General features: G+C 42.2%; 1 protein-coding gene across 2 annotated transcripts; it reads right to left on the reverse strand.

Moving 5' to 3' along the window:
* Positions 1-1,616: 1,616 nt before the first annotated feature.
* On the reverse strand, positions 1,617-20,290 carry LOC109936419 (lysosomal membrane ascorbate-dependent ferrireductase CYB561A3-like). Of its 2 annotated transcripts, none has more exons than XM_048606930.1 (6): positions 20,162-20,290; positions 16,983-17,176; positions 13,798-14,006; positions 6,502-6,656; positions 4,070-4,241; positions 1,617-2,761 (listed from the first exon to the last, which is right to left on the reverse strand). In XM_048606930.1, coding segments are annotated over exons 1-6 (753 nt in total). In that variant the 5' UTR covers positions 20,164-20,290; the 3' UTR covers positions 1,617-2,740. The 2 variants fall into 2 exon arrangements, with proteins under 2 accessions (XP_048462887.1, XP_048462888.1); XM_048606931.1 differs by having other exon boundaries at positions 20,081-20,275.
* Between the last annotated feature and the right edge of the window lie 3,411 nt (positions 20,291-23,701).

Here is a 23,701-nt window from a genome sequence, read left to right on the forward strand (position 1 = left end):
TTCAGTAATTGGTTCTAAATGCTGTGTGACTCAAAGCTGAAATCCTACATTTCAGACTTATAGCATAATCATTGCGCATACTTTAAAATTATTATGGATTGCAGGGTTTCAATTTAAAATCTTTAATTTTATGCTGGTATGTTTGTACTCAAAAGTTTCACATAACCTATAACTCATTTGGTCCAGAATCTGTATTTCATATTTAGCAAAGGAACAAATCAAGTCATCCACTTCATTGCATATACAGTTGCCTCTTGTGTCCAATCCAATTTTCCCCCACCCCCTCCAATTCTTTGTCTTCCTTTGTTAGAGTTATATTGCACTCTGAACTCAAAAACATGAACAGTGATGTGATATTAACAAATTGCCAAAGAGCATGAAAAGTTAGACTTCAAAGAAAGATACTAGAGCTTATAAACTTGTCCACATCCTATGGGCGCAACAAGTGCCTCACTTAAGTTCATAGTTTGAAGATTAGATGGAGTTTATGCATAGTCAGGTCAGCAATGAGGATGAGGTTTATCAAAAGTAGTTCAAAAACTTGATAAGTGTGTATGCAGTAACAGGAAGGAACTTTAAATGCAGTAAACCCAAGAGAAGCTTTAACCAATAAAAAAAATGATTCTTTTTTTAAAAAAAATCTACAAAATTAAAAAAAAAGCAAAACACTCCATTTCAGCTTGAGGAAAGTTATGCAACTACTCTTCAATTAAAGTTGATGTCCATGCCATTGCTGGACAGCTGCTATATGAAAGTTTAGGCCATGGACAGCAAAATGTTACTAATATCCTGCGAGGGTATAATTACTTAGCAAAGTATCAAGGCTGTTGCCATCAGTTTACACAACTTCAGTGGTGTGGGGGGTGTGGGGGGTGGGGGGGGGGGGGGGGGGAGGAGGGAGAGAAGAGAGAGAGAGGGAGCGCGAGCGCCATGTACTTCAGGCTTACCACTATTTGAACTGATCCGGTTATCCAAGGTTACATACCATAAACAGATTTCATGTTCCAGCCTTTCCTCCCCCACCCCAGATTCTACAATGGGTAAATTTTTGTTAGAGAAAAAAGTGTTACCATTTTAAATCCAAAGACAGCATCGTTGATTAATCTCTGTAGAAGCAGAGAATGAGTTGAGCTTTGTCCCTTCTGGTGACAAGCATTTTTCTCAATTCTGAACTGTTAGGAGGTGCACTCTTACAGAAGGCAAAAGTCATATCTATAAAAGACAGCCTAGCTGTATTTTTTAAACCAGGAGGTTTTCTTGTGCTGTCTGTCAGTAGTTATCCTGTAACCCATATGATATTTAAAAGTTAGACTTCAGTGTTATTGTTGGACTGGATTGTGTGCACATTTAATGTGCAGTCAGTAGTTGAATCAGCTGAGAAACACTTTTAAAAGTCCTGCACTCCTGAAAAGGCAGTATGCAAAACAGATTTTCTTTGCTGTTCTTTCCCATGATGTGAAATTAGTCCTTGCAGTTTCAATTTAAGAGTATTTATAGACTCTTTCCCAGAAAGAAAAAAAATTACAATGTGAAATGCTGAATATTTGATGCTACAGTTTAGCAACTGAAATGTAGTGTCCTCGTGCCTTTAAAAATTACACAAGACAGGCAAAAAATTCAACCAAATCTACATTTATTGAAGGTCAACAGTATATATGAATGACAAAGACAAAGACATCAAGAATTCTTAAGTGTATTTAACTCCAGCTTTAGTGATTATTTTAAAAAAATATAAGAGTTAATTTAGTTCATTTTCTTCCTTCTCACAAAAGTCATGCATTCCAGGAACAGGATGTTTTAAAGTTAATAAGTTGTTGACAGAAAAAAAATCTTGTCAAGTGCACATATATAATAAAGCTTTTGCAGCTGCAGTGAGTAAAAATAAAAATTAAACTGCTGGCAGAAATCAGTAATATTATCTCTCAAGTGCCAATCTTGTGCAAACTTTTTCAGACTGTAGTCATATCCAAGCTTTGGGCATTAGATTGTTTATGGCTCTTGATTTTGAAATTTTGGCATCATGGAGAAGCTTCCAACAATCTAGGCTGGATTCAAGCTTAGTCTCAAAATGCAAGTAAAGTAATCATCAGCATTGTGGTGCTGAATTTAAAAGCTGAGGCTTACAATCTAAGTCCTAGCATGTGACAAGGTGCATTTCTTTTCGCCCAGTTACATCCTACTCAATCAATGAGTTCCTCTTTCCTTAACAAAGAGGAATTACTCTGAAGCAAGTGCATGTCAATATTCCAGAAAATAAAACAAAAACACATTCTCTTTATTTGGAAAGCCATATAGAAATCTGCTTCAAATGATGACTAGTCAAATTTTAAGTTAGAACTCTTTCTCCCTCTTCCCCCAAAATGTTCAAAATGGGTTGAAGTTTCCTAATTGCACTAATCATGCTAGTGGAGTTGCTGGCTTCTAATGTAAAGTGCGACAATGTTTAATTAAAGTTGGTTACTTATGCAGTCCATCCTGTGAACAGACTGGCTGAAATCTAACAAGTGTAAAGCAGATACAAAAGGAGGTCCATTCTACCTTTTTTAAAAAAAAATTCATAATTCAGTTTAGATCCTGTCTGCTTTTAGACTTGACAAAATAATGCGAAGGTTACTTGAAGAACTCATTGATGTAGGGATAAGACCATTGTTGATGAGTCACTAATTCCATACAGAATAGTAACACTATACAGATCTCAGCTGGCTTCAACTGCATCCAAAAAGCTTCAGCTATTCATCATTTAGTTTTCAGTCAGAAGTGGCTTTAAAAAAAGGAAGAAAAATCAGTTAGGAAGCATTTGATAGCTATGTAGAGATGCATTTGCCAACTGACATACAGTAGTTATTGTAGATAACAAGGTGGTGATTTATTAACTTGGCTGCTGCAAGGGAAGTAATAAATGTGAACATAAGACAGTGTTCAACCCAAAAATCAAAATTTGTTCTTAATCTTCCTAAACCCAAATAAATATCCTAACATTAAAGCAAAAGCAAAAATTGCTTATTAGAGACTGGAGAAACGCAACAAATCTGGCTGTCAGAATTGATGTTTCACATTCAGTATAATGCTGATCGATCTATTCCAAAGGCAAAACATACAATGACAAAACTAAGTCCTATTGAATTTGAAACAAAGTCAGTTTCTCACTAGTTACTGCCAGACTTGCTGTATTTCTCCAGAAATTTAAGATCTCCAGCATCTGCAATGATTTTGCTTTCATAGTACACTGTAGAAACTATCCTCAACATCAAGAATAGCCAGAAATTATTCAAGTCAGAACAAAAAAGAATTTACCTGGCATCTGTGTTTTGGATGCCAGCTTGTACTGGAATATTGTTCCACAGAAGGTGGCAGACTTTGAAATTGACCTGATTAGTCACTCAAGACCATTATGAATACTGGCTGATGTCTTCATCCAATACAATCATTGCTTCAGCCAATACATGAAAACCTACCATTTGATGGAAATTGCTGATTGAAAACAAAGCAAAAATTGATCAGACTTGGCACCTTCTGGTCAAGAGTACTGCAGGATGGTATAGGGAATGTTCCCCACAAAACACATCAGGTAGATATTTGTTAGTTATCAAGAAAAGTTGGCCAAATAAGAATCTACCAGATTTAAATATTGAAGTAAGTTTTTGGCTTAAAACGTACTGATGCAAAATCATTCCCCCCCCCACCCCCCCCGACATTTGGATCTGAGATTTTGTGTGAACTTCAAGAAAGAAAAACTAACGCAGCTACAAATTTAGCAGCACTGAAAACTGGTGGGGTCAAAAAGATGGGAGGGGGTGGGTACAGAAGTGAAATTTCCTCAAAATGCAAAGAAAATCCAAGGGTCAGCTGTATTACACAGATTTATCTGAAAAAAGTATTTTTGCTTGCGATGTAATTCTGTTTAAAAAATTTCACACCCTTAAAAAGGAAGTTAGATTAGGATATAGGAACATTGCTGAATTCAAATATTTCTTCTTGTCACCACTTAGAGTATGACAAACAGTCACTGCAAAACAAAATGTGGCAAAAACCATGACTGAAATACACAGAATGTGTTTACACGACATACCTCTGTTGCATCGCTGATTACAGTTTCACATGCATTTGGACGCTGCCATTTGTGCTTAAGGAGCATCCAGGCTATTGTAAGTGAGAAACACAACAGCATCATTCCCAAAACATTGGCCAGACATGCCTCAGGTGGAAGATTCTTGTAGGGACCAGTTGAGTTTGGAACATTGCTAAAGGGAAAACAGTAGCATTATACACAGATGACAAAGGTGTAGAGTTGGATGAACACAGCAGGCCAAGCAGCAGAGGAGCAGGAAAGCTGACATTTTGGGCCTAGACCCTTCTTCAGAAATGGGGGAGGGGAAGGGGATTCTGAAATAAATAGGGAGAGAGGGGAAGGCGGATAGAAGATGGATAAGATAGGTGGAGAGGAGACAGACAGGTCAAAGAGGCAGGGGTGGAGCCAGGAAAGGGGAGTTAGGGAGGGGATAGGTCAGTCCAGGGAGGACAGACAGGTCAAGGAGGCGGGATGAGGCTAGTAGGGAGGAGATGGGGTGGGGCTTGAGGTGGGAGGAGTGGCTAGGTGGGAGGACAGGTTAGGGAGGCAGGTATGTGCTGGGCTGGTTTTGGGATGAGGTCAGGGGAGATTTTGAAGCTTGTGAAGTCCACATTGATACCATTGGGCTGCAGCGTTCCCAAGCGGAATATGAGATGCTGTTCCTGCAACCTTCACCTTCCCCCTCACCCCCATCCCAGGCCCAAAGAAGACCTTCCACAAACAGATGTTCACCTGCACATCTGCTAATGTGGTATACTATATCCACTGTTCCCGTTGTAGCCTTCTCTACTTTGGGGAAACCAAATGGAGGTTTGAGGACCGCTTTGTGGAACACCTATGATCAGTTTGCACTAAACAACATCCTGGGCCTCCTGCAATGCCACAACGATGCCACCCGAAGGTTGCAGGAACAGCACCTCATATTCCACTTGGGAACCCTGCAGCCCAATGGTATCAATGTGGACTTCACAAGCTTCAAAATCTCCCCTCCCCCAACCGCATCTCAAAACCAGCCCAGCTCGTATCTGCCTCCCTAACCTATCCTCCCACCTCAAGCCCCACCCCCATCTCCTCCCTACTAGCCTCATCTCGCCTCCTTGACCTGTCCGTCCTCCCTGGTGCGACCTATCCCCTCCCTAAACACACCTTTACTGGCTCCACCCCTCCCTCTTTGACCTGTCTGTCTCCTCTCCACCTATCTTCTCCTTTATCCATCTTCTATCCGCCTCCCCGTCTCTCCCTATTTATTTCAGAACACCCTTCCCCTCCCTCATATCTGAAGGAGGGTCTAGGCCTGAAATGTCAGCTTTCCTGCTCGGCCTGCTGTGTTCATCCAGCTCGACGCCTGGTTATCTCAGACTCTCCAGCATCGGCAGTTCCTACTATCTCTGTAACAGCATTATATACATACTAATTTCAGTGTAAAAAGTATGCATTTGAACACAGTTTAACAGCAGATCAAAAGTTCTCCCCTACCACAAAGGAATTGGTCCTCAACCCATAATTCAGAGCAGGGAAGTGAATAAACAAGAGATTGAAATGATAGGAGTTTGAAGAATTGGATATGCCAGTTTGTGGCTCATCAAAGACTGCACACTGTTCACCATCAGCTTCAGTTAGACTAAATGCTTTGTTAGGCTCCATCAAACTTTTGCAGACTTGAGTGTTTCTGCTAGAGCCATGTCAATAGCATACATTCAAATTTTTGTGCCTTAAAAATGTACTAAGGAGTGCTTTATAATTTGAGCATAAAGCCAGAGATTCGGATAGGTGATCTTAAATTTGGTCAGAAGGAGATCTGTTTTTCAAAAAAAAAAAAAAAAGTCCCTTAAAAGAAAGTACAGAAAGGCTTACAATCAAGGCAGCTGGTGTTATAACAGCCAGTAACAAGGCAAGTAAATTCCAACCATATCCAAAGACTAAGCTTATATTTATTTTGGGAAAAGATATGTCAGAGAGGTATAAATTTATATTCCCTCACATTCCACCTACCTCACTTATTCTTGTTGGTTGGAACTCAGTTATTTTTTCCAAAAAGCTACCACTCTTTTCCTCAGGCAACCTTAAATTTGCATTTGAGCTGTCTAGCAGTAGCCATCTAAATGCAAAGTCTGCTTAGAAATGTTAAGCTTTGACTCTGCAGGATATCAAAGCCAAAACCCAGTTTAAAAAACAGGTACTTCTGACAGTGGTTATTGAGCAGTGATCAAAATTTGGAAGCTTGGATGAATTCACCCCAATCTTCTGGGTAGTCCTAAATTAATGTACTTTAGATACTCATTTTTAGCATCTCTTCAGATCCTGAAAAATGTCAGTTTCCAGAAGATTACCGTAAATCAAGAAGAAGAAAAAAAGGTTCTTATAACCATGATTAAACAATGGCTTCAAAAACCAGGAGAGGACTTCTGTTCTTTCAAGCCTTATAAACTTACAGCACAAATATCAACTTTTCATTAATTCCTGACACAGAAGCAGCAATGGCCATTACTAAGATACCAAGTCCAAAGAAGACATGCAGATCTTTGTAAGCAGCTCGAAGCCAGAGGGGTGTGCAGGGGAGTAAAAAGGCCAGGAATCCCAGCAACCACTGTAGATCAAAGAAGAACAAATTAGAATGCCACAAAATTAAAATTAGCAGGAACAATCAACATACATGTGTTTGACCAGCCTTTCGCAAAGAGTTGAGAAGGTCACAATGAACTTCATTAGGTAATGCAGTTGAAGAATCATGCTGGCTAGACAAGACACTGTTCTGCAAATGCCAACAAAATCTTGCAATGAAACCTCACTTGAAAAAGGTACTTCAAAACAAGCATGAAGAAGAACATTAGTCGAGATTTGTGATCAGGTTCAATTTGAAACTTGCACTCCAACTTTAGGCAACTTTTCTATAAGAGCAACAGAAATCCACCCTGTCTGCTCATCTCACTCCAGTCAAAAAAGCACTACATGAAACAACTTAAATTTTTACACTTATCTAAACTGATTCCTTTGCTGTTCTTGGGTCATTTACTGAAATCATTTTCAAAACTTGAAGACAGCCAAAAGTTCTCCACCTCCAAAACCGTGCCATCTTCTCTGGAAGAGATCAACTCGGGTGATTCTTCACTTAGAGATAGTAGGAACTGCTGATGCTGAAATCTGAGATAACAAGGTGTGGAGCTGGATGAACACAGCAGGCCAGGCAGAGGAGCAGGAAAGCTGACATTTCAGGTCAGGACGCTCCTTCAGAAATGGGGGAGGGGAAGAGGGTTCTGAAGTAAATAGAGAGAGAGGGGGAGGCAGTGATATAAGGTAGACAGTGGAGCAGATAGGTGGAGAGAAGACTGATAGGTGAAGGAGGCGGGGCTGAAGCTCAAAAGGAGAGTGTAGTGGGGAGTTGGGATGGGGGTTGGTTATTGAGGGAGGGGTCCTTTCTCCTTACTGACCAACCCGCATTCCAACTCCCTATGTACACTCACCTTTACTAGCTTCATCCCCGTCTTCTCTCAACTGATCTGCTCGACTATCCACCTTCTATCACCGCCTCTCCCTCCCCCATTTCTGAAGAAGGATCCCGACCCGAAACATCAGCTTTCCTGCTCCTCTGATACTGCCTGGCCTGCTGTGTTCATCCAGCTCCACACCTTATCTGATTCTTCACTTAGCTGTGCTGGTTATTCATGTGGGCCTTGAGCAAGTCGCCAAGACAGTGGCAGGACACTTGTTCCATAAGAAGCTTCATCATGGCCAATGTTCATGGTCAGAGACTAAAACATGTACTAAGAAGCAAAATATCCAAAAGTGAAAAGGAGGTCCAGTTGGTTTTCAGAAATAATTACAACTGTAAAATTGTCCATTAGGTCACAAAGTTTGATTATGATCCTAAGGCTATCTGAAGTCACCACCTCCTCAACCACCACCCCTCCCAGGCAGATGGGGTTTATGAGAATCCAGGCTATCTGCAATTGCATCTTGCAAGTGTAGATAGATAAAAGGGTAGTAGCTTAAAGAGTAGAGAAGCCAAGAGACATGGCAAGATGAGAGAAGATTCAAACTGTTGTGATTATAATACATATAGCAACAGATAATTGTACGCTACGCTGCATTCATACATATCCACTAGGAATTTACCGGGAACATTCAAACTGTTTTATTTTCTGTATTACGAGATAACAAGGTGTAGAGCTGGATGAACACAGCAGGCCAAGCAGCATCAAAGGAGCAGGAAGGCTGACGTTTCAGGCCTAGACCCTTCTTCAGAAATGGGGGAGGGGAAGGGGATTCTGAAATATAGTCGGCAGGGGGGGCGGGGAGGCAGATAGAAGATGGATAGAGGAGAAGATAGGTGGAGAGGAGACAGACAGGTCAAAGAGGCGGGGTTGGAGCCAGTAAAGGGGAATGTAGGTGGGGAGGTAGGAGGAGATAGGTCAGTCCAGGGAGGACGGACAGGTCAAGGGGGCAGGATGAGGTTAGTAGGTAGGAGATGGGGGTGGGGCTTGAGGTGGGAGGAGGGACAGGTTAGGGAGGCAGGGACGAGCTGGGCTGGTTTTGGGATGCAGTAGGGGGAGGGGAGATTTTGAAGCTTGTGAAGTCCACATTGATACCATTGGGCTGCAGGGTTCCCAAGTGGATTGAGTTGCTGTTCCTGCAACCTTCGGGTAGCATCGGCGTGGCACTGCAGGAGGCCCAGGATGGACATGTCGTCTGAGGAACGGGAGGGGGGAGTTGAAATGGTTCGCAACTGGAGGTGCAGTTGTTTAGTGCGAACCAAGCGTAGGTGTTCCGCAAAGCGGTCCCCAAGCCTCCGCTTGGTTTCCCCGATGTACAGTAGGCCACAACGAGAACAGTGGATACTGTATACCACATTAGCAGATGTGCAGGTGAACATCTGATTGATGTGGAAAGTCTTCTTGGGGCCTGGGATGGGGGTGAGGGGGGAGGTGTAGGGGCAGGTGTAGCACTTCCTGCGGTTGCAGGGAAAAGAAATCTAGGATTGCGAAAAAGATCGCTGCACTTTTTATTAAAAAAAAGCAAATTACTTCACACTCAAGTGCTGTTTACATTGATGCTTGTTCAAAGGGACCAGGGTGGGTGGGGGTGTGTGGTTGTCGTAGTAGAGAGGAGATGTGGAAAAGGACTGCAAACAGGCTGGAGCCAGAGGCTCTGTACAGAGATTTAGCTGGCAACAACAGTAGCTGATTGATGGGGAGAATGGTGACCAGTTGTCAGTGATAAAAGGTGTTTTGCTTACAAAACAGCTATATGATTGCCTTTTAGCAGCTGAACAGCTTGTGGGCATGAGTGTTTTGTCAGAAGGCAGACCTAAAGGAAGGTGCTGTCCTTTACAGTTTAAAGAAAAAAAATTTAAAGAAAGCCAGTTTATTTCCCTGTCAGTTATCTTAGACCGTGGCTTTGCCTGACCTTTTAAAAAAAATCGGGAGTCTTTAGACCAAGTAAGAACTGCAGATGCTGGATAACAAGGTGTAGAGCAGGATGAACACAGCAGGAAAGCTGACGTTTCGGGCCTAGACCCTTCTTCAGAAATGGGGGACGGGAAGAGGGTTCTGAAATAAATAGGGAGAAAGGGGGAGGCAGATAGAAGATGGATAGAGGAGAAGATAGGTCAAAGAGGCAGGGATGGAGCCAGTAAAGGTGAGTGTAGGTGGGGAGTTAGGGAGGGGATAGGTCGGTCCAGGGAGGACGGACAGGTCAAGGGGGCGGGATGAGGCTCGTAGGTAGGAGATGGGGGTGGGGCTTGAGGTGGAAGCGGGGGATAGGTGGGAGACCACAAGCTGGGCTGGTTTTGGGATGCGGTAGGGGGAGGGGGGATTTTGAAGCTTATGAAGTCCACATTGATACCATTGGGCTGCAGGGTTCCCAAGCAGAATATGAGGTGCTTTTCCTGCAACCTTCGGGTGGCATCGTTGTGGCACTGCAGGAGGCCCAGGATGGACATGTCGTCTAAGGAATGGGAGGGGGAGTTGAAATGGTTCGCGACTGAGAGGTGTTTAGTGCGAATCGAGCTCATCCCTCACACCCACTCCCTGCAATAACAACCAAAACAGAATCCCCCTCGTCCTCACGTACCACCCCACCAACCTCCGGATCCAACACATCATCCTCCGACACTTCTGCCATCCGCAATCCGACCCCACCACCAAAGACATTTTTCCCTCCCCACCCTTATCTGCTTTCTGGAGGGACCACTCTCTCCAGGGCTCCCCTCCAGCCCCACCACACCCGGCACTTTTCCCTGCAACCGCAGGAAGTGCTACAACTGCCCCTACACCTCCCCCCCCTCACCCGCATCCCAGGCCCAAAGAAGACTTTCCATATCAAGCAGATGTTCACCTGCACATCTGCTATGTGGTATACTGTATCCGCTGTTCCCGTTGTGGCCTCCTCTACATTGGGGAAACCAAGCGGAGGCTTGGGGACCGCTTTGCAGAACACCTATGCTTGGTTCGCACTAAACAACTGCACCTCCCAGTCGCGAACCATTTCAACTCCCCCTCCCATTCCTTAGACAACATGTCCATCCTGGGCCTCCTGCAGTGCCACAACGATGCCACCTGAAGGTTGCAGGAACAGCACCTCATTCCACTTGGGAACCCTGCAGCCCAATGGCATCAATGTGGACTTGACAAGCTTCAAAATCTCCCCTCCCCTACTGCATCCCAAAACCAGCCCAGCTTGTCCCCGCCTCCCTAACCTGTCCTTCCTCCGACCTATCCCCTCTCCCACCTCAAGCCCCACCCACATTTCCTACCTACTAACCTCATCCCACCCCCTTGACCTGTCAGTCCTCCCTGGACCGACCTATCCCGTCCCTAACTCCCCACCTACACTCACCTTTACTGGCTCCATCCCCGCCTCTTTGACCCATCTGTTTCCTCTCCACCTATCCTCTCCTCTATCCATCTTCTATCTGACTCCCCCTCTCTATTTATTTCAGAACCCCCTTCCCCTCCCCCATTTCTGAAGGGTCCAGGTCTGAAATGTCAGCCTTCCTGCTCCTCTGATGCTGCTTGGCCTGCTGTGTTCATCCAGCTCTACACCTGGTTATCTCAGATTCTCCAGCATCGGCAGTTCCTACTATCTCTGCAGATGCTGGATATTGGGAACAAAATAAAAACACAAATTGTTGGAGAAACTCTAGATCTGGCAGCATCGGTGAAGAGAAAGCAGAAAATTGGAGTCAACATTTCAAGTCCCACAACCCTTATTGAAGACTGGAGGATCACTGGACTTGAAACATGAACTCTGCTTCCTCTCCACAGATGCAGACAGGTCTGCTCCATTTCTCCAGCTATTTGTTTTTATTTTCGACAGGGAAAAGCCTGCCCAGTTTTTCCATCCACCCATACTTTGTTTTGTCTGTCTGTAGTAGGGTGTAGGAGTTTTAACAAGAGAAAAAAAGTGTTAGAGTTTCGAATCTTTGACGTATGTCTTTTGGTCAAAAATTGTTTACCTGTGGATAGGATACTTTTGTAATAGACAAATAGTCACTTTGTTTCATCAAACTGGTCTGGAAAAGACAGTAAGCTGGGGAATTGTGTACTTTTATACAATCTTGAACTTTTTGTTGGTTTTGATTCCAACCTCAGGCGACTATGTATAGAGTTTGCACATTCCCCGTGTCTGCATGTGTTTCCTCCGGGTGCTCCGGTTTCCTCCCACAGTCTAAAAACGTGCAGACTAGGTGGATTGGCCATGCTAAATTGCCTGTAGTGTTCAGGGATGTATAGAGTAGGTGGGTTATAGGGAGAATGGGCCTGGGTGGGATGCTCCAAGGGTCGGTGTGGACTTGTTGGGCTGAAGGGCCTGTTTCCACACTGTAGGGATTCTATGATTCTGTGATGATTCTTATTACACAGCTAAAAGTTAAGCTTGATCCACAAGTTTTAAAAAAAAAGTGTTTTCTCCATATCTATCCAGATAACTCAAATATTGAAGGTTTCTTTCTGGAGAAGGAAAATCACAATTCTTTGTGTTTACTGGTATGTGTACTCAGGTACAGTGAAAAGTGTTGTCATGCATGCTTTATGGGCAGATCATACTATAAAAGTGCATCAGGGTATCAGGTCAGAATGCACGATCCAATGTTTCAGCTGCTGAGGGTGCAGAGGGATCAAAATTAAACAGGTCTATTCAAAACAACAGCAGGAAAGAAGCTGTTCATAACAGTCTGTCAGGATCATATTCTGGTGCTTATGTCCTTTATAAAAAAGGAAGGATGATGGAAACTAGAACTAGTCAGGCAACACTGCACAAATCCTTCACAAACAGCAACCCAACTTCCAAATTCCACATGCCCACATTAAATTCTCAGTAGTCACTTGTGGATTTGCTAGCATTTCTACTAATATTTTGTGGTCTACCTATACTTATTTCAGTAGACTCCATCTTTTGGATCTGTATCTCATTACTTTCTGGATCTTTGATCATACCATGTTTTATCACTCCATGCCAACTGTCACATGCAATTATTAATTCTCCCTTTGTAATTGTTTAGGTTATCTCCATTATATCCCAAGAAGGGGAGCCTTTGGAGGACTAGTAGTCAATTAATTCCAAAGAGAGAGTGCAAGGCGGGCCACAGTGGCAGCATTAAGTCTGGTTTCAATTTTTGTCTGTTCCAGAGCTGTCATGTGTGTCTGACCAGGTTGATTACAATAACTATGTGGCCATATTATATTAAAGAAAAACTGAATAGAGAGACAGAAAACAGGAACAAATAGTTTGGTCTCCAGAGTGGCAATAACAGCCTAACTGAATGAGAATAAACAAAGAAAGAGGTTAATTCCAATCAAAAAAGATGCATGGCTGACATTAGGAGAGAATCAGATTTGTTAGTGAAGGAGGTCATTCTGCCTACTGGTAATAGTTAATACAACTGTGAAGGTATAATTTCCTGCCTATTCCCCACGTACCTACACGCCTTTAGGTACAAATAATCATCCAATGACCTTCTGAACCTGTCACTTCCACACACTGAAATCCATACCATAACTAGTCATTGTGTGGCAATGTTTCCCCCACATCAACTCATGACATTTGATCATTACTTAATGAACAAGAGGATATGGATTGGATAAGTGGGAAGAGTTTCTCTCTCTCACCTACTCTTGCCAACCTGCTCATGACTTTGAAACCCTTTGTCAATGTCATGTCAGCCTTCTTCTCTCCAAAGAGTGCAGTCCCAACTTCTTCAATCCATCCTCACAACTGATGCTTCTCATTCCTAAAAGGAATGGTTCCAAGTCTCTCTCCAATGCATTCACATCTTTCCAATAATGTGTGGACCACAGCTATACATAATAGTCTAGCTAAGGTCTAACAAATATCTTGTACAAGTTCAATATCACCCCCTTTCTCCAGATATCCCAACTGAATAGGGAAGAGACAATTCTCAATAGGAAGCCCCAAAAATTTTGGGAACACTGCCTTCAAGGTTCAGAATTAGTAACAATTAGAAATTATTTCTGTAAAACTCATAACTCAGCAAAATAACCCTTCACCTTTGGAATGGTCCACATATAAGGCTGTTTGAAATATGTATTTCTACATGATTGAAAAAGTAATGATACTCTGGTCTACACAGCCAATTGCCATGCACCTGTACTACCACACCATATGACTTTAGGAGTGGAAGACTTGTACTTTTTTTCCTTTTGCCAATGAGTGGTCATATTTTTATGAAAAAGAGTCTCAAGTTATTAGTTTAAAAAAGAGACACTTCTTACCTGAAAGCCAAAAAGAAGGATAGCTGCAAATCCTACCCAGCTGTGTATAGAATACAAGTTGGGGATGTGCATCTTATTGTGGAACCCAAATGCTGCCACTAATCCAATAATGGCTAGAGACAATGCACCAAGGTTCAATGTAGCATGAACTAATTTTAGGATGAACTTGCTGCTGGACCAGGTGAAAGGAAATCTGTATACCAGAATAGCTGTAACAAACAAGAAAGAGGTAATATACATAGATTTACACAATGCGGAATCCATCAGGAAATCTATTTGTAAATTCAAACTTCACCCAAGTGGCAAAATACAGGCTGGGGTTTCCTCTTGAGATCACCAGCTTGCAATTTACTACTGAAGAGTTGGTGAATGCAGCAGAAAACTTGAACTATATGTGCAGTTGGTAGATGAACCTGCACTATCCCTCTTATACCCTTTAAACAGCTCAACCTGAAGGTGTCTGGGTGGACAAAACACTCAAGGTTCAACTCCATGCATCTCAGTATTATATTGACACTAATAGCTTAGCAAAAGCCACAACAACTTTGAAAACTCTGGAGTACATTTGTGTTTTTGTATGATAAATTCTGTCTATTGGTAATTTTACCAGTTGTCTCTAATCTGAAACAGATCACTTGTACAACAACTATCACTCAAAACCCATCCTGCTTTAGGATTGTGGCTTCTAGCATCTTGCAACAATCCCATAACGTGGGTTTGTGAATTGTCTTAATTTCTTCAAAAATGTTGTGACAGAGAAGCTTCACTCTGGAAAACAGTACATGGGATTTTAAGTTCCAGAAAACATGGGTACACAGACATCCTGAAACCCATATTTCACTAGCTTGGAGTAGTTGTTTACTGTCTGTGTAAACCAGGACTGTTTATACACAAACTGGGAAATAGGGCTGAAGAATGGCAATAATCCTGGGCGCTTTAAATAAGCATATAGGTTCTGTTAATCAAATGGACAAGGGTGGTCTTGAGGGAGAGTTCATTGAATGTATTAGATTGTTTCTTGGAGCAATACATTGTGGAACCAACCCAGGAGCAGCCTGTTCTGGATTTGGTATTGTGTAATGAAGAGGGATTAAATGAATCATCTCCGAGTAAAGGATTCTCATGGGAAAGGTGATCAAAGCATGTTTGAATTTGAAATTCTGTCTGGAGAGCAAGAAATTGGAGCCTCCCATTAGTGTTCTGAAGTAAAACAAAAAGAGTGTATTTACATAGACATGGGAACAGATTTAGCAGGAAGACTGAAAGACAGGAGAGTCAGTGAACAATGGCAGACATTTCAGGAGATATTCAATTCCCTCCAACTAAAATATATTCCAGAGATAAAGATTGATTTGGGGCAGTGGGTGGAAGGCATTGGAGAGCATCTACGGCTAAGCAAGAAAAAAGGTAATGTAAAAAGACAAACTATGGCATCTCATATTACCAAGGTCAGTGGCAGGCTAGAAATTTTAAAAATGGGAAACATTTTAAGTTACCTTTGCTCTTTTTAAGAGAAACACTAGCACAAAATATAAAAGTAGATAGCAAAAGCTTTTATAACTATATTAAAAAAGGGAACACAGTAGCTACAACTACAAAGTAGCCCTTGAAGGGCAAGACTGGGAGTAATTGTTAGGTCAGTGGCAGAGACATGAAAATGATTATTTTGCCTCAGTTTTCACAGCAAAAGACACAAGTACCATCCTAATATTGACGTTTAATGCAGAGGGTATAGTAAAAGAATGCAAGACCAAGTCTTAACAGAAGATTTGTACTTTTACTGTTCCTTGATTTAAAAAAACAGTATAAATGCTCACAAACCACATAATCCAACTTTGATTAACCCATATGGTCACTCTGGTTATTGCTACCATGGAAAAATGCATCTACAGCTGGTAGATTGGTAAGGGTGATGTCAAGTAGATTTGTAAAAACCTCACCGTTTCTTTCACCATCTGGTGAAAGGCCAGTCTAGCAGCTATGTAGATCGAGGCTCAGTTAGCAGTGGTGCTACTGAAAGACTTTGGATAGGGTCTTCAAGGCCCATTGCAAAGTACTTTCAAAGCATTTGCTATGTTCAGTGCTTCTCCCAAGCGGTGCTCAACATGGAAGAGCCCCAAACCATCAGTTGAGGGACTGTGTTTGGTCTGCTCTGCAAGAGGTTTCCTAGTCCATATTTAATCTGATGTATGGATTTTGTTGGATCCAGAATCAACTTTGACTCACAGGGCTGCACCCTGCTGATTGCACCAGGCAGCACCACTGGTAAGATGCAGCAACTTTAGACATTAAATGGAAGGCATGATTATTTCATATTACTTGACTGGTCCATAGGACAGCTCCCCTAACGTTGAGAAGCACCCAAGCATTATGAGGAGGATTTTGCAGCGTGACTGGGCAAAGTTTGCCTTTTTAAAAATCGGCTGCCTCATTGACGGCATTTGATTTCAACTTTCTTGCAGCCATTTAGTCTAACTAAGTATAGCTAAGTTGCATGGAAGGTGTAGAATAAAGCAATTTTCAGATGCTAAATTATGAACAAAAATCTCACTCAAAGTAATGTTTGAGAAGATAGCTAAATGTCATTAATGAGATAGTAAGAACTGCAGATGCTGGAGTCAGATAACAGTGTGGAGCTAGAGGAATACAGCAGGCCAGGCAGCATCAGAGGAGCAGGAAAGCTGACGTTTCGGGTCAGGACCCTTCTCCAGAAATGGGGGATCTCTGAAATAGAGAGGAGGGGTGGGGCTGGGGAAGGTAGGTGGGATAGTGATAGGCAGTGGTGGGGATTGGTCAGTGAGGTGGGGGGGGGGAAAGCAGATAGGTAGGAGAGAAGACAGGAAGGTTGCATCAGGTCAAGGAGGTGGGAATGAGGGGGAGAGTTGGTCATGGGATGAGGCTGGGAGTGTGGAGATTTTGAAACTGGTAATGTCCAAATTGAGACCATTGGGTTGTTGGCTCCCAAGGCAGATTGAAGGGGGCGGGAAGAGAAAGAGAGAGAGAGACAGACAGACAGACAGACCTGGAAGGTGGTGTTGTTGTTTGTCGCATGTTATTAATGCTGTGCAGCACCTACATTTTAAACAGGAAATGGTGGCTCTGGGGGCAAATATAAAAATCAACCAAGTCAATTGAAACAAAAACAAACAAACACACCACAATACAAAGAGGCATTCAAAGCTTACCATTTCCATAAAGGACAACAAGCCCAGTCACCATGCAGACAGGATGCCAATTAAACATCTTCACTGAGCCATCCCAGGCAAAGCCTCCCCTGTAGCCCTTACTCCAAGTAGTCACAATTATTATACAAGTTAGACCAAAGAGGAGAGACAAGGTGTAGACAAGATAAAACTCATGGCAGCTCTTCATTTTTGTCCTGCACAACAAAGAGGATTTTGAGAGAAGGTGGAAAATTGAACATTATGCCTCATGCCAAGGTAATCTCTCAAGGAAGAGTGGGGAGTGGGGAGTGGGGAGTGGGGAGTGGGGTTTGTGAAGGAGGAGAAGGGCAAGAAATTAGCATACATAAATTTGAAATCAGTTTTACAGAGCAATAATAATCCAAATGCTGCCTTCCTTAGTGTGACTTCATTTATTTAATCCCATACACAAGTTGAACATAGCAAGATTCTTCCATTTGGAAAGTGTACTAACACTTACTGAGATAAAGATAGCCAGTATATGGTGGACCCAAATGTCTATGGGGAGGGTGTAAACCTAGTCAACAGGTTTTGATATGGAAGATGGAGGTGTGGCAGAAGGAAAGATGCATAATATCCAAATGCAGAACATAGCACAGGAAAAGATTATAGTAGAATTAATATGCACATGGAAGAACCCCAAACAATCAGTTGAGGGACTGTGTTCAGTCACTCAGCAAGAGATTTCCTAGTCTGTGTTTAATCTGATGTATGGATTTTGTTGGGCCCAGAAATGAATTTGACTCACAGGGCTGCACCTTGCTGATTTACTTTTCTACTGGGAGGCACCAAAAACAGGTCTTTAAAAGTTGATGTGTTTCAGTGAGTGGGCTTTAAAGGATCTTCCTAGGAGGAGGTCTAGTGAAAAACATGCATCTCTCAATACAGAGATTAGGTAAGAGTACTAAATGCTACAGGACCAAAGGCAGGTAAATAGAATTAAAACATAGGTCAATGGTGAAACAGCCTCAAAAATGGGTTGAATGACATTTGATCATAATTTTCAACTCTAATCTGGGATGTGGGTCAATAATATTATTAAAAAGATGGTACCCAGCTAAAACCAACCAAACAATTAGACATTGTTGCAAATATCTGATCTATGGCAGAAGTGATTTAGTACAAAATTATTCCTAAAAATTAAAAGTTAACAGTCAAAGAGAAGCAGAAATGGAACTGAGGTCGAGTGGACTTCAGGTTAGGGATCATGTTGCTTTCAGATGTGAATTACATTTGTTAATTGAATCAGAGTAGAAGAGGCAGTTATAGAAACAGTACATGATTTACATAACTGGAGATGTGAGAGGGAGATGGTTTGCTTTGAGGTGTTAAAAAAGAACCAAATTCATTTAAAAGTATGCAGTTGTGAAACTCATCAGCTCAGCACAATGGGATCATCAAGTTGTGTGGTGCTCAGGAAAGCTTTTCTTTATAGCAGGTGTTTGCTTGGAGAAATTAGTTGCAGTTTGAAGCCAAGTGGCTTTTGGCAGCACTGGTGTTGCTATGAACTGCTTCTGTCTGAACTGCCTGGCATCTGTTTAATAGCAGCCCTGGATAATTCAGCACAGCAGAGATTGAGTGAAATAGACCCACATGCAGTATTTGTTTGTTAGAGCTCAGAACACCAGATGAACTGTCAAGTTTGTAAATCTTGTTGTTTGCAAGAGAGCTAAAATGGTGCCTTTGTACATGGAGTGCAGTCTCTGGAATCTAGTCTCAGGGAGGAGACTGAGCAACCAAAATTTGAGCAGTTGCAAAGGCAGGCCAAGTCAGAGGGGCTTTTGAGGAGATTTCTGAAACCAAATCTTCAAAATTTAAAAAAAAAATCCTCAAAAAGACACTGAATTTTGAATTGTGTCATGGTCCATAATACAACTAATTTTTTCTTGTTTGCAAAGGTTGAGTTGCAGAGGTATCCAAGGGACGTGTTTGAAAGTATTTACTATTCCATGTCTTCTGTATAGTGTTCAACTAATTTGTGGGTTTTTCCATTTACTTTTTAAAAATCCTAGAGTTTAAGAATACAAATAGCTTTTTAAAAAAAGTAGGTTACTTTGCTGTTCAATCTTTCTATTAGAGCTTTGTTTGCTCCTTTAAAAAAGGAAGCTTGTGGCTCAGTCATACTAGTATGTGCAATATAAAACTTGGTCTTCTTTAAATAAAGGAATGAAGTTATTGGTCCCTGGCCATACCACAGCACAAATCGAGCCAGGAACATAACATCAAATCTAACTCTGATTTGAAGTTGACTTCTATAAAGTCTATTTAGTTGGTCTATGCCCTTTTAGGCAAATTTTTAGAAAAAAAAATTGATGAAATTGTGCAAAAATACTTCAATTAGCTTACCCCAAGAGACATTCCCAAAGTTCTTTTAGAAAGCAAAAAAAAAGTGTGGAACAAGTTACTAAAGAACAATAGTGATTTATAAAAACAAGAAAGTTAAAAAAAAAAATTAAAACAACTGCCCAGATCTGCATGGAGAATTACATATTCAAGACTCTATCAAAACAGGACAAGCCAGAAAGCCTTTGAGTTAAAACGTTAACTTCTGATGGTGGAACAACTGCATCATTCTTAACTCCTGAAGCTACATAGTCAGAAGCATCACCACTTTTGTCAACCTGAAAGTAAACACCTGAAATTTTAATTGTAGGCAACACATGCAATTCTGCAAACAAATCACTAATTGACATTTTACAATTTCCTGTGCAGTAGTTGTTAGGCATCAATCATGGGATTTTCAAAAGAAAGGTATGAATCGCATTCAATGTATTAACATTTTGCGGTTAACACGCATTAGTAAAGCATAAATTAATGTCTAGCATGTGCAAGCCAACCACGATGTTGTCATCGTTTAAACGTTAGTGACATGTTTTGTTATAAAAACAATATCAGTTGAGAAGACTCTCGGAACCCTTCCCTAACGGTACAAAAAGCGGCATATTTAGCTTTAAAGTATGAAATGAATTGTTAAAATATTCAACTTGCTCATTAGAGCAACTTGGACCAATGATACTTGCGGAATTAAACGACAACCACGATCTTGAAATGTTTACACAAACTTCACCAACGACAGAGACCTGCGCAATTTCCAGACGTAAAAGGGATAAGACCGGCTTTGCCTAATAATACTAATACTCCTTAAAGTTACAATTTCTTACATTTACACCTTCACTGTCTACAATTACAGCACATCCTTAACAGCCCCTTTTAGCTAAAACCCCTGGGCACATTCTCCAATCGTCTGAGGTTCCGCATTTGGCGCGCGTGCGTACTAAGTGTTGCAGTATGGGTATTGCAGACTTTGATAACAAAGTGGACTACAATTCCCTCAATCCATGTCTTCCTGTTGAGGACGAATCTTGAAAGTGAAAGTTTTTAATTTATGATCCTGCTTCTTCGCATTTCGGTACTTGTGACAGGGAGGAAGATCTAAAAAGGTTTTCAGCCTTCTTCAGTGATACCATTCGTATGCCGTCAAACACAGCTATAAAGACCTAACTTGCATTTATGTGTTGATATTTTTGTGCAAAAAAAGCTTTGCAGTATAAATCCCTGTCAAACGGACTTTGAAGGAGAAGAAAGTAGGTTTTAACCAAGAATCCCAAAGTAAATTATCAGACAATGCGTGAGTGATTGTAATCAGGTCAGCCAGGTGAACCGCATTGAATGTGAGTTGGCTGATTGGGGCTCTGACGTAGCTGAATCAGTGCCAAGGATTCTCCACATATAAATGAAGGGTGACTTGGTGATGGGATAGTGGCTTCTGTAGAGTTATAGCAGTGGTGATGAGAGTGAAATTTGGGATGTTACCATGCAAAAGTGCCTACTAGCTGAAGCCAAACTGGACTTCAAACAGGCAGTACAACTGGCTTTATCATTGGAAAATGCAGCAAGTGGAATATATGAGTTGCGGCATATTCTGAAGGAAGTGGACACCCTTGCCAGTCTGACTGAGCTTGGAAACACTACTTGAGTGAAGACAATTGTGTAGCCTCACTCAGGACATATCCTGAACAGAGTGACTCTAGGTCAGCCCATGGCAAAACCTCAAAACAAAGCCAAGCCAAGCCAAAACAAGGCCAAACAGTGAAAATTTTCTTCAGGATCCGGGTCAGCAAGCCAAATAGTTGCTGCTGGTATGAGGACTCAAGACAGCAAAACAGTCCCACTAGACCTAAACCGAGTAAGAGAACTCATACTCCGATATACTGGAGAGTGCACACTGTGGAAAGTCCACCTGTATCTGGTTTGGAAGAGTAAGTTGCTTAGCAAAATCTAAATCAGAACCAATCAAAATAAATGTCTGGTTCTCATGAAGGTTAATACTTGTGCAGCTGTTTCAGTTGTCGCAGATCCAGTCTTTAAGAAAATCCTTAAGTTTATGCAAGACCTCAGCTGGACTGAGAACATATACTAGGGACTCTTTTCAGATTACAGGTACAGGTACAGCTTCAGTTCTGGTCTCTTATGAGAAGCAGCTGGTTCAGTTACTACTGATTGTAGTAAAAGACATGAGCCCATGCTTGATGGGGTGAAACTGGTTGAGAAAGATTCACCTAGATTGGCTCAACATTTTTCCATTAGAAAGTGCTGCCTGAGTGAAGTCTTAATTAAATACATGGAAGTTTTTCAGGAATGTCTAGGGACTAGTGAAGGAGCATCTTGCATATTGACCAGGAAGCAATTCCATGATTCTGCAAGGCCCGCCCAGTGCCATTTGCCTTATGGGCAAAAATAGAGGCAGAAATCAGAAGGCCGGAAAATGACAGAATCATCAAACCAGGTCAGTTCGCAGAATGGGCAGCACTGATCGTATTGATTGTGAAGCCTGATGGGTCAGTTCACCTTTGTGGGGATTGTGAACCAACAATAAATCACTTTTCACAGCTGAATAAATGGCCAGTCCCTCACACAGAGGATTTATATGCAAAGCTGGCATTGGGGCTGGCCTTCACGATGCTGGACATGAGCCATGCATACTTGCATTTGCGGTCAGATGAGGATTCCCAGAAGTATACTACAATTAATAGCCATAAGGGTTTGTGCCAAAATACAAGACTGCCATTTGGGATATTGTCAGCCTGTGCAATTTTTCAGTGGACAGTGGAGAACATTTTACAAGGTTTATCGCTGGTCATTGTGTGGAGTTTGCACATTCTCCCTGTGTCTGCATGGGTTTCCTCCGGTTTCCTCCCACAGTCCAAAGATGCGCAGGTTAGGCAGATTGGCTATGCTAAATTGCCCATAGTGTTTAGGGTAGGAAATGCAGGGATAGGGTTGGGTAGGTCTGGGTGGGATGCTCTTCAGAGGGGCGGTGTGGACTCAATGAGCCAAATGGCCTGCTTCTACACCATAGGGATTCTATGATAACACGCTAATAACAGGGAAGACCAATAAAGAACACTGAAAGAACTTGAACATAGTCCTTAGATGTTTCACTCAGATGGCAGTATGCCTTAGAAGGGGAAAATGTTTGTTCCAGGCACCCCAAGTGACCTGTTTGGGGTACAGTGTCGACAGGACCGGGTTACACCACTGGAAGATAAAGTGAGGGCAATAAAAGGTGCATTCTACCATGTCTGTACTAAACCCCAGGTCTTTCTTTGGGCTGGGGAACTATTACGGAAAATTCATACATAACTTGGCCTCCGTTTTGTCACCTTTGCATCAAGACTTAAAAAAGGGTCAGCCTTGGAAATGGTCGCATAGCCCAATCTGTAGCTTTCAGGGAAGTGAAGAAACAGTTATCATCCTCTAAGGTGTTGACACACTATCATCCCAAGCTAGATGTGCTTTTGACATGTGATACCTCCCTGTACGGCATTGGAATGTTATTAGCTCATAGGTGGCCCAATGGATAGGATCACCCAATAGCGTATGTATCCACGACTTTGGCTAATTTAGAACGTAAATATGCCCAGACAGAGAAGGAAGGTTTGGCAGTCATATTTGGAATCAGCACATTCCACCAATATCTTTATAGACGTAGATTAGTAATAATAATGGACGACAAACCCCTGCTAGGTGTACTTAAAGAGGACAAGGCGCTGCCACCTAGAGCTTCAGACCGAATTCAGCGGTGGTTTCTAATTTTAAGTGCATATAATTACAAGGTGGAACACCGTCCGGGAGGCCACGTAGCAAATACAGATGTACTGAGCTGCCTCCCGCTAGCAGATTCACCACCAGTGGTACTGCCACTGGAAAGACCATAATAGTTTTACATTTTCTGGACACACTTCCAGTCACAGCTGACAATATCAGATTTTGGACGCAGCAAGATCCAGTCCTGGCAAAACTAAGGCAGTGATAATGGGGCCATCACAACCTGAATTGAGATAGTAGGAACTGCAGATGCTGGAGAATCCGAGACAACAAGGTGCAGGGCTGGATGAACACAGCAGGCCAAGCAGCATCATAGGAGCAGAGAGGCTGACGTTTCGGGCCTAGACCCTTCATCAGAAAAGGGGGAGGGGAAGGGGGTTTTGAAATAAATAGGGAGAGAGTGGGAGGCGGATAGAAGATGGATAGAGGAGAGGATAGGTGGAGAGGAAACAAACAGGTCGAAGAGGCGGGGATGGGGCCAGGAAAGGTGAGTGTAGGTAGGGAGTTAGGAAGGGGATAGGTCAGTCCAGGGAGGACGGACAGGTCAAGGGGGCGGGATGAGGTTGGTCGGTAGGAGATGGAGGTGCGGCTTG

Source organism: Rhincodon typus, chromosome 17 (genome assembly GCF_021869965.1).
Source record: "Rhincodon typus isolate 14 chromosome 17, sRhiTyp1.1, whole genome shotgun sequence".
Classification (NCBI taxonomy): Eukaryota; Metazoa; Chordata; class Chondrichthyes; order Orectolobiformes; family Rhincodontidae; genus Rhincodon; species Rhincodon typus.

Excerpts from the sequence above, each read along its gene's own strand:
- LOC109936419 (XM_048606930.1), bottom strand. Across the intron at positions 4,242-6,501 it reads GAAAAGTTGATATTTGTGCT|CAATGTTCCAAACTCAACTG; the intron begins GTAAGTTTATAA and ends TTTTCCCTTTAG. Across the intron at positions 2,762-4,069 it reads TAATCAGCGATGCAACAGAG|CCACTTCTGACTGAAAACTA; the intron begins GTATGTCGTGTA and ends CTTTTTTTAAAG.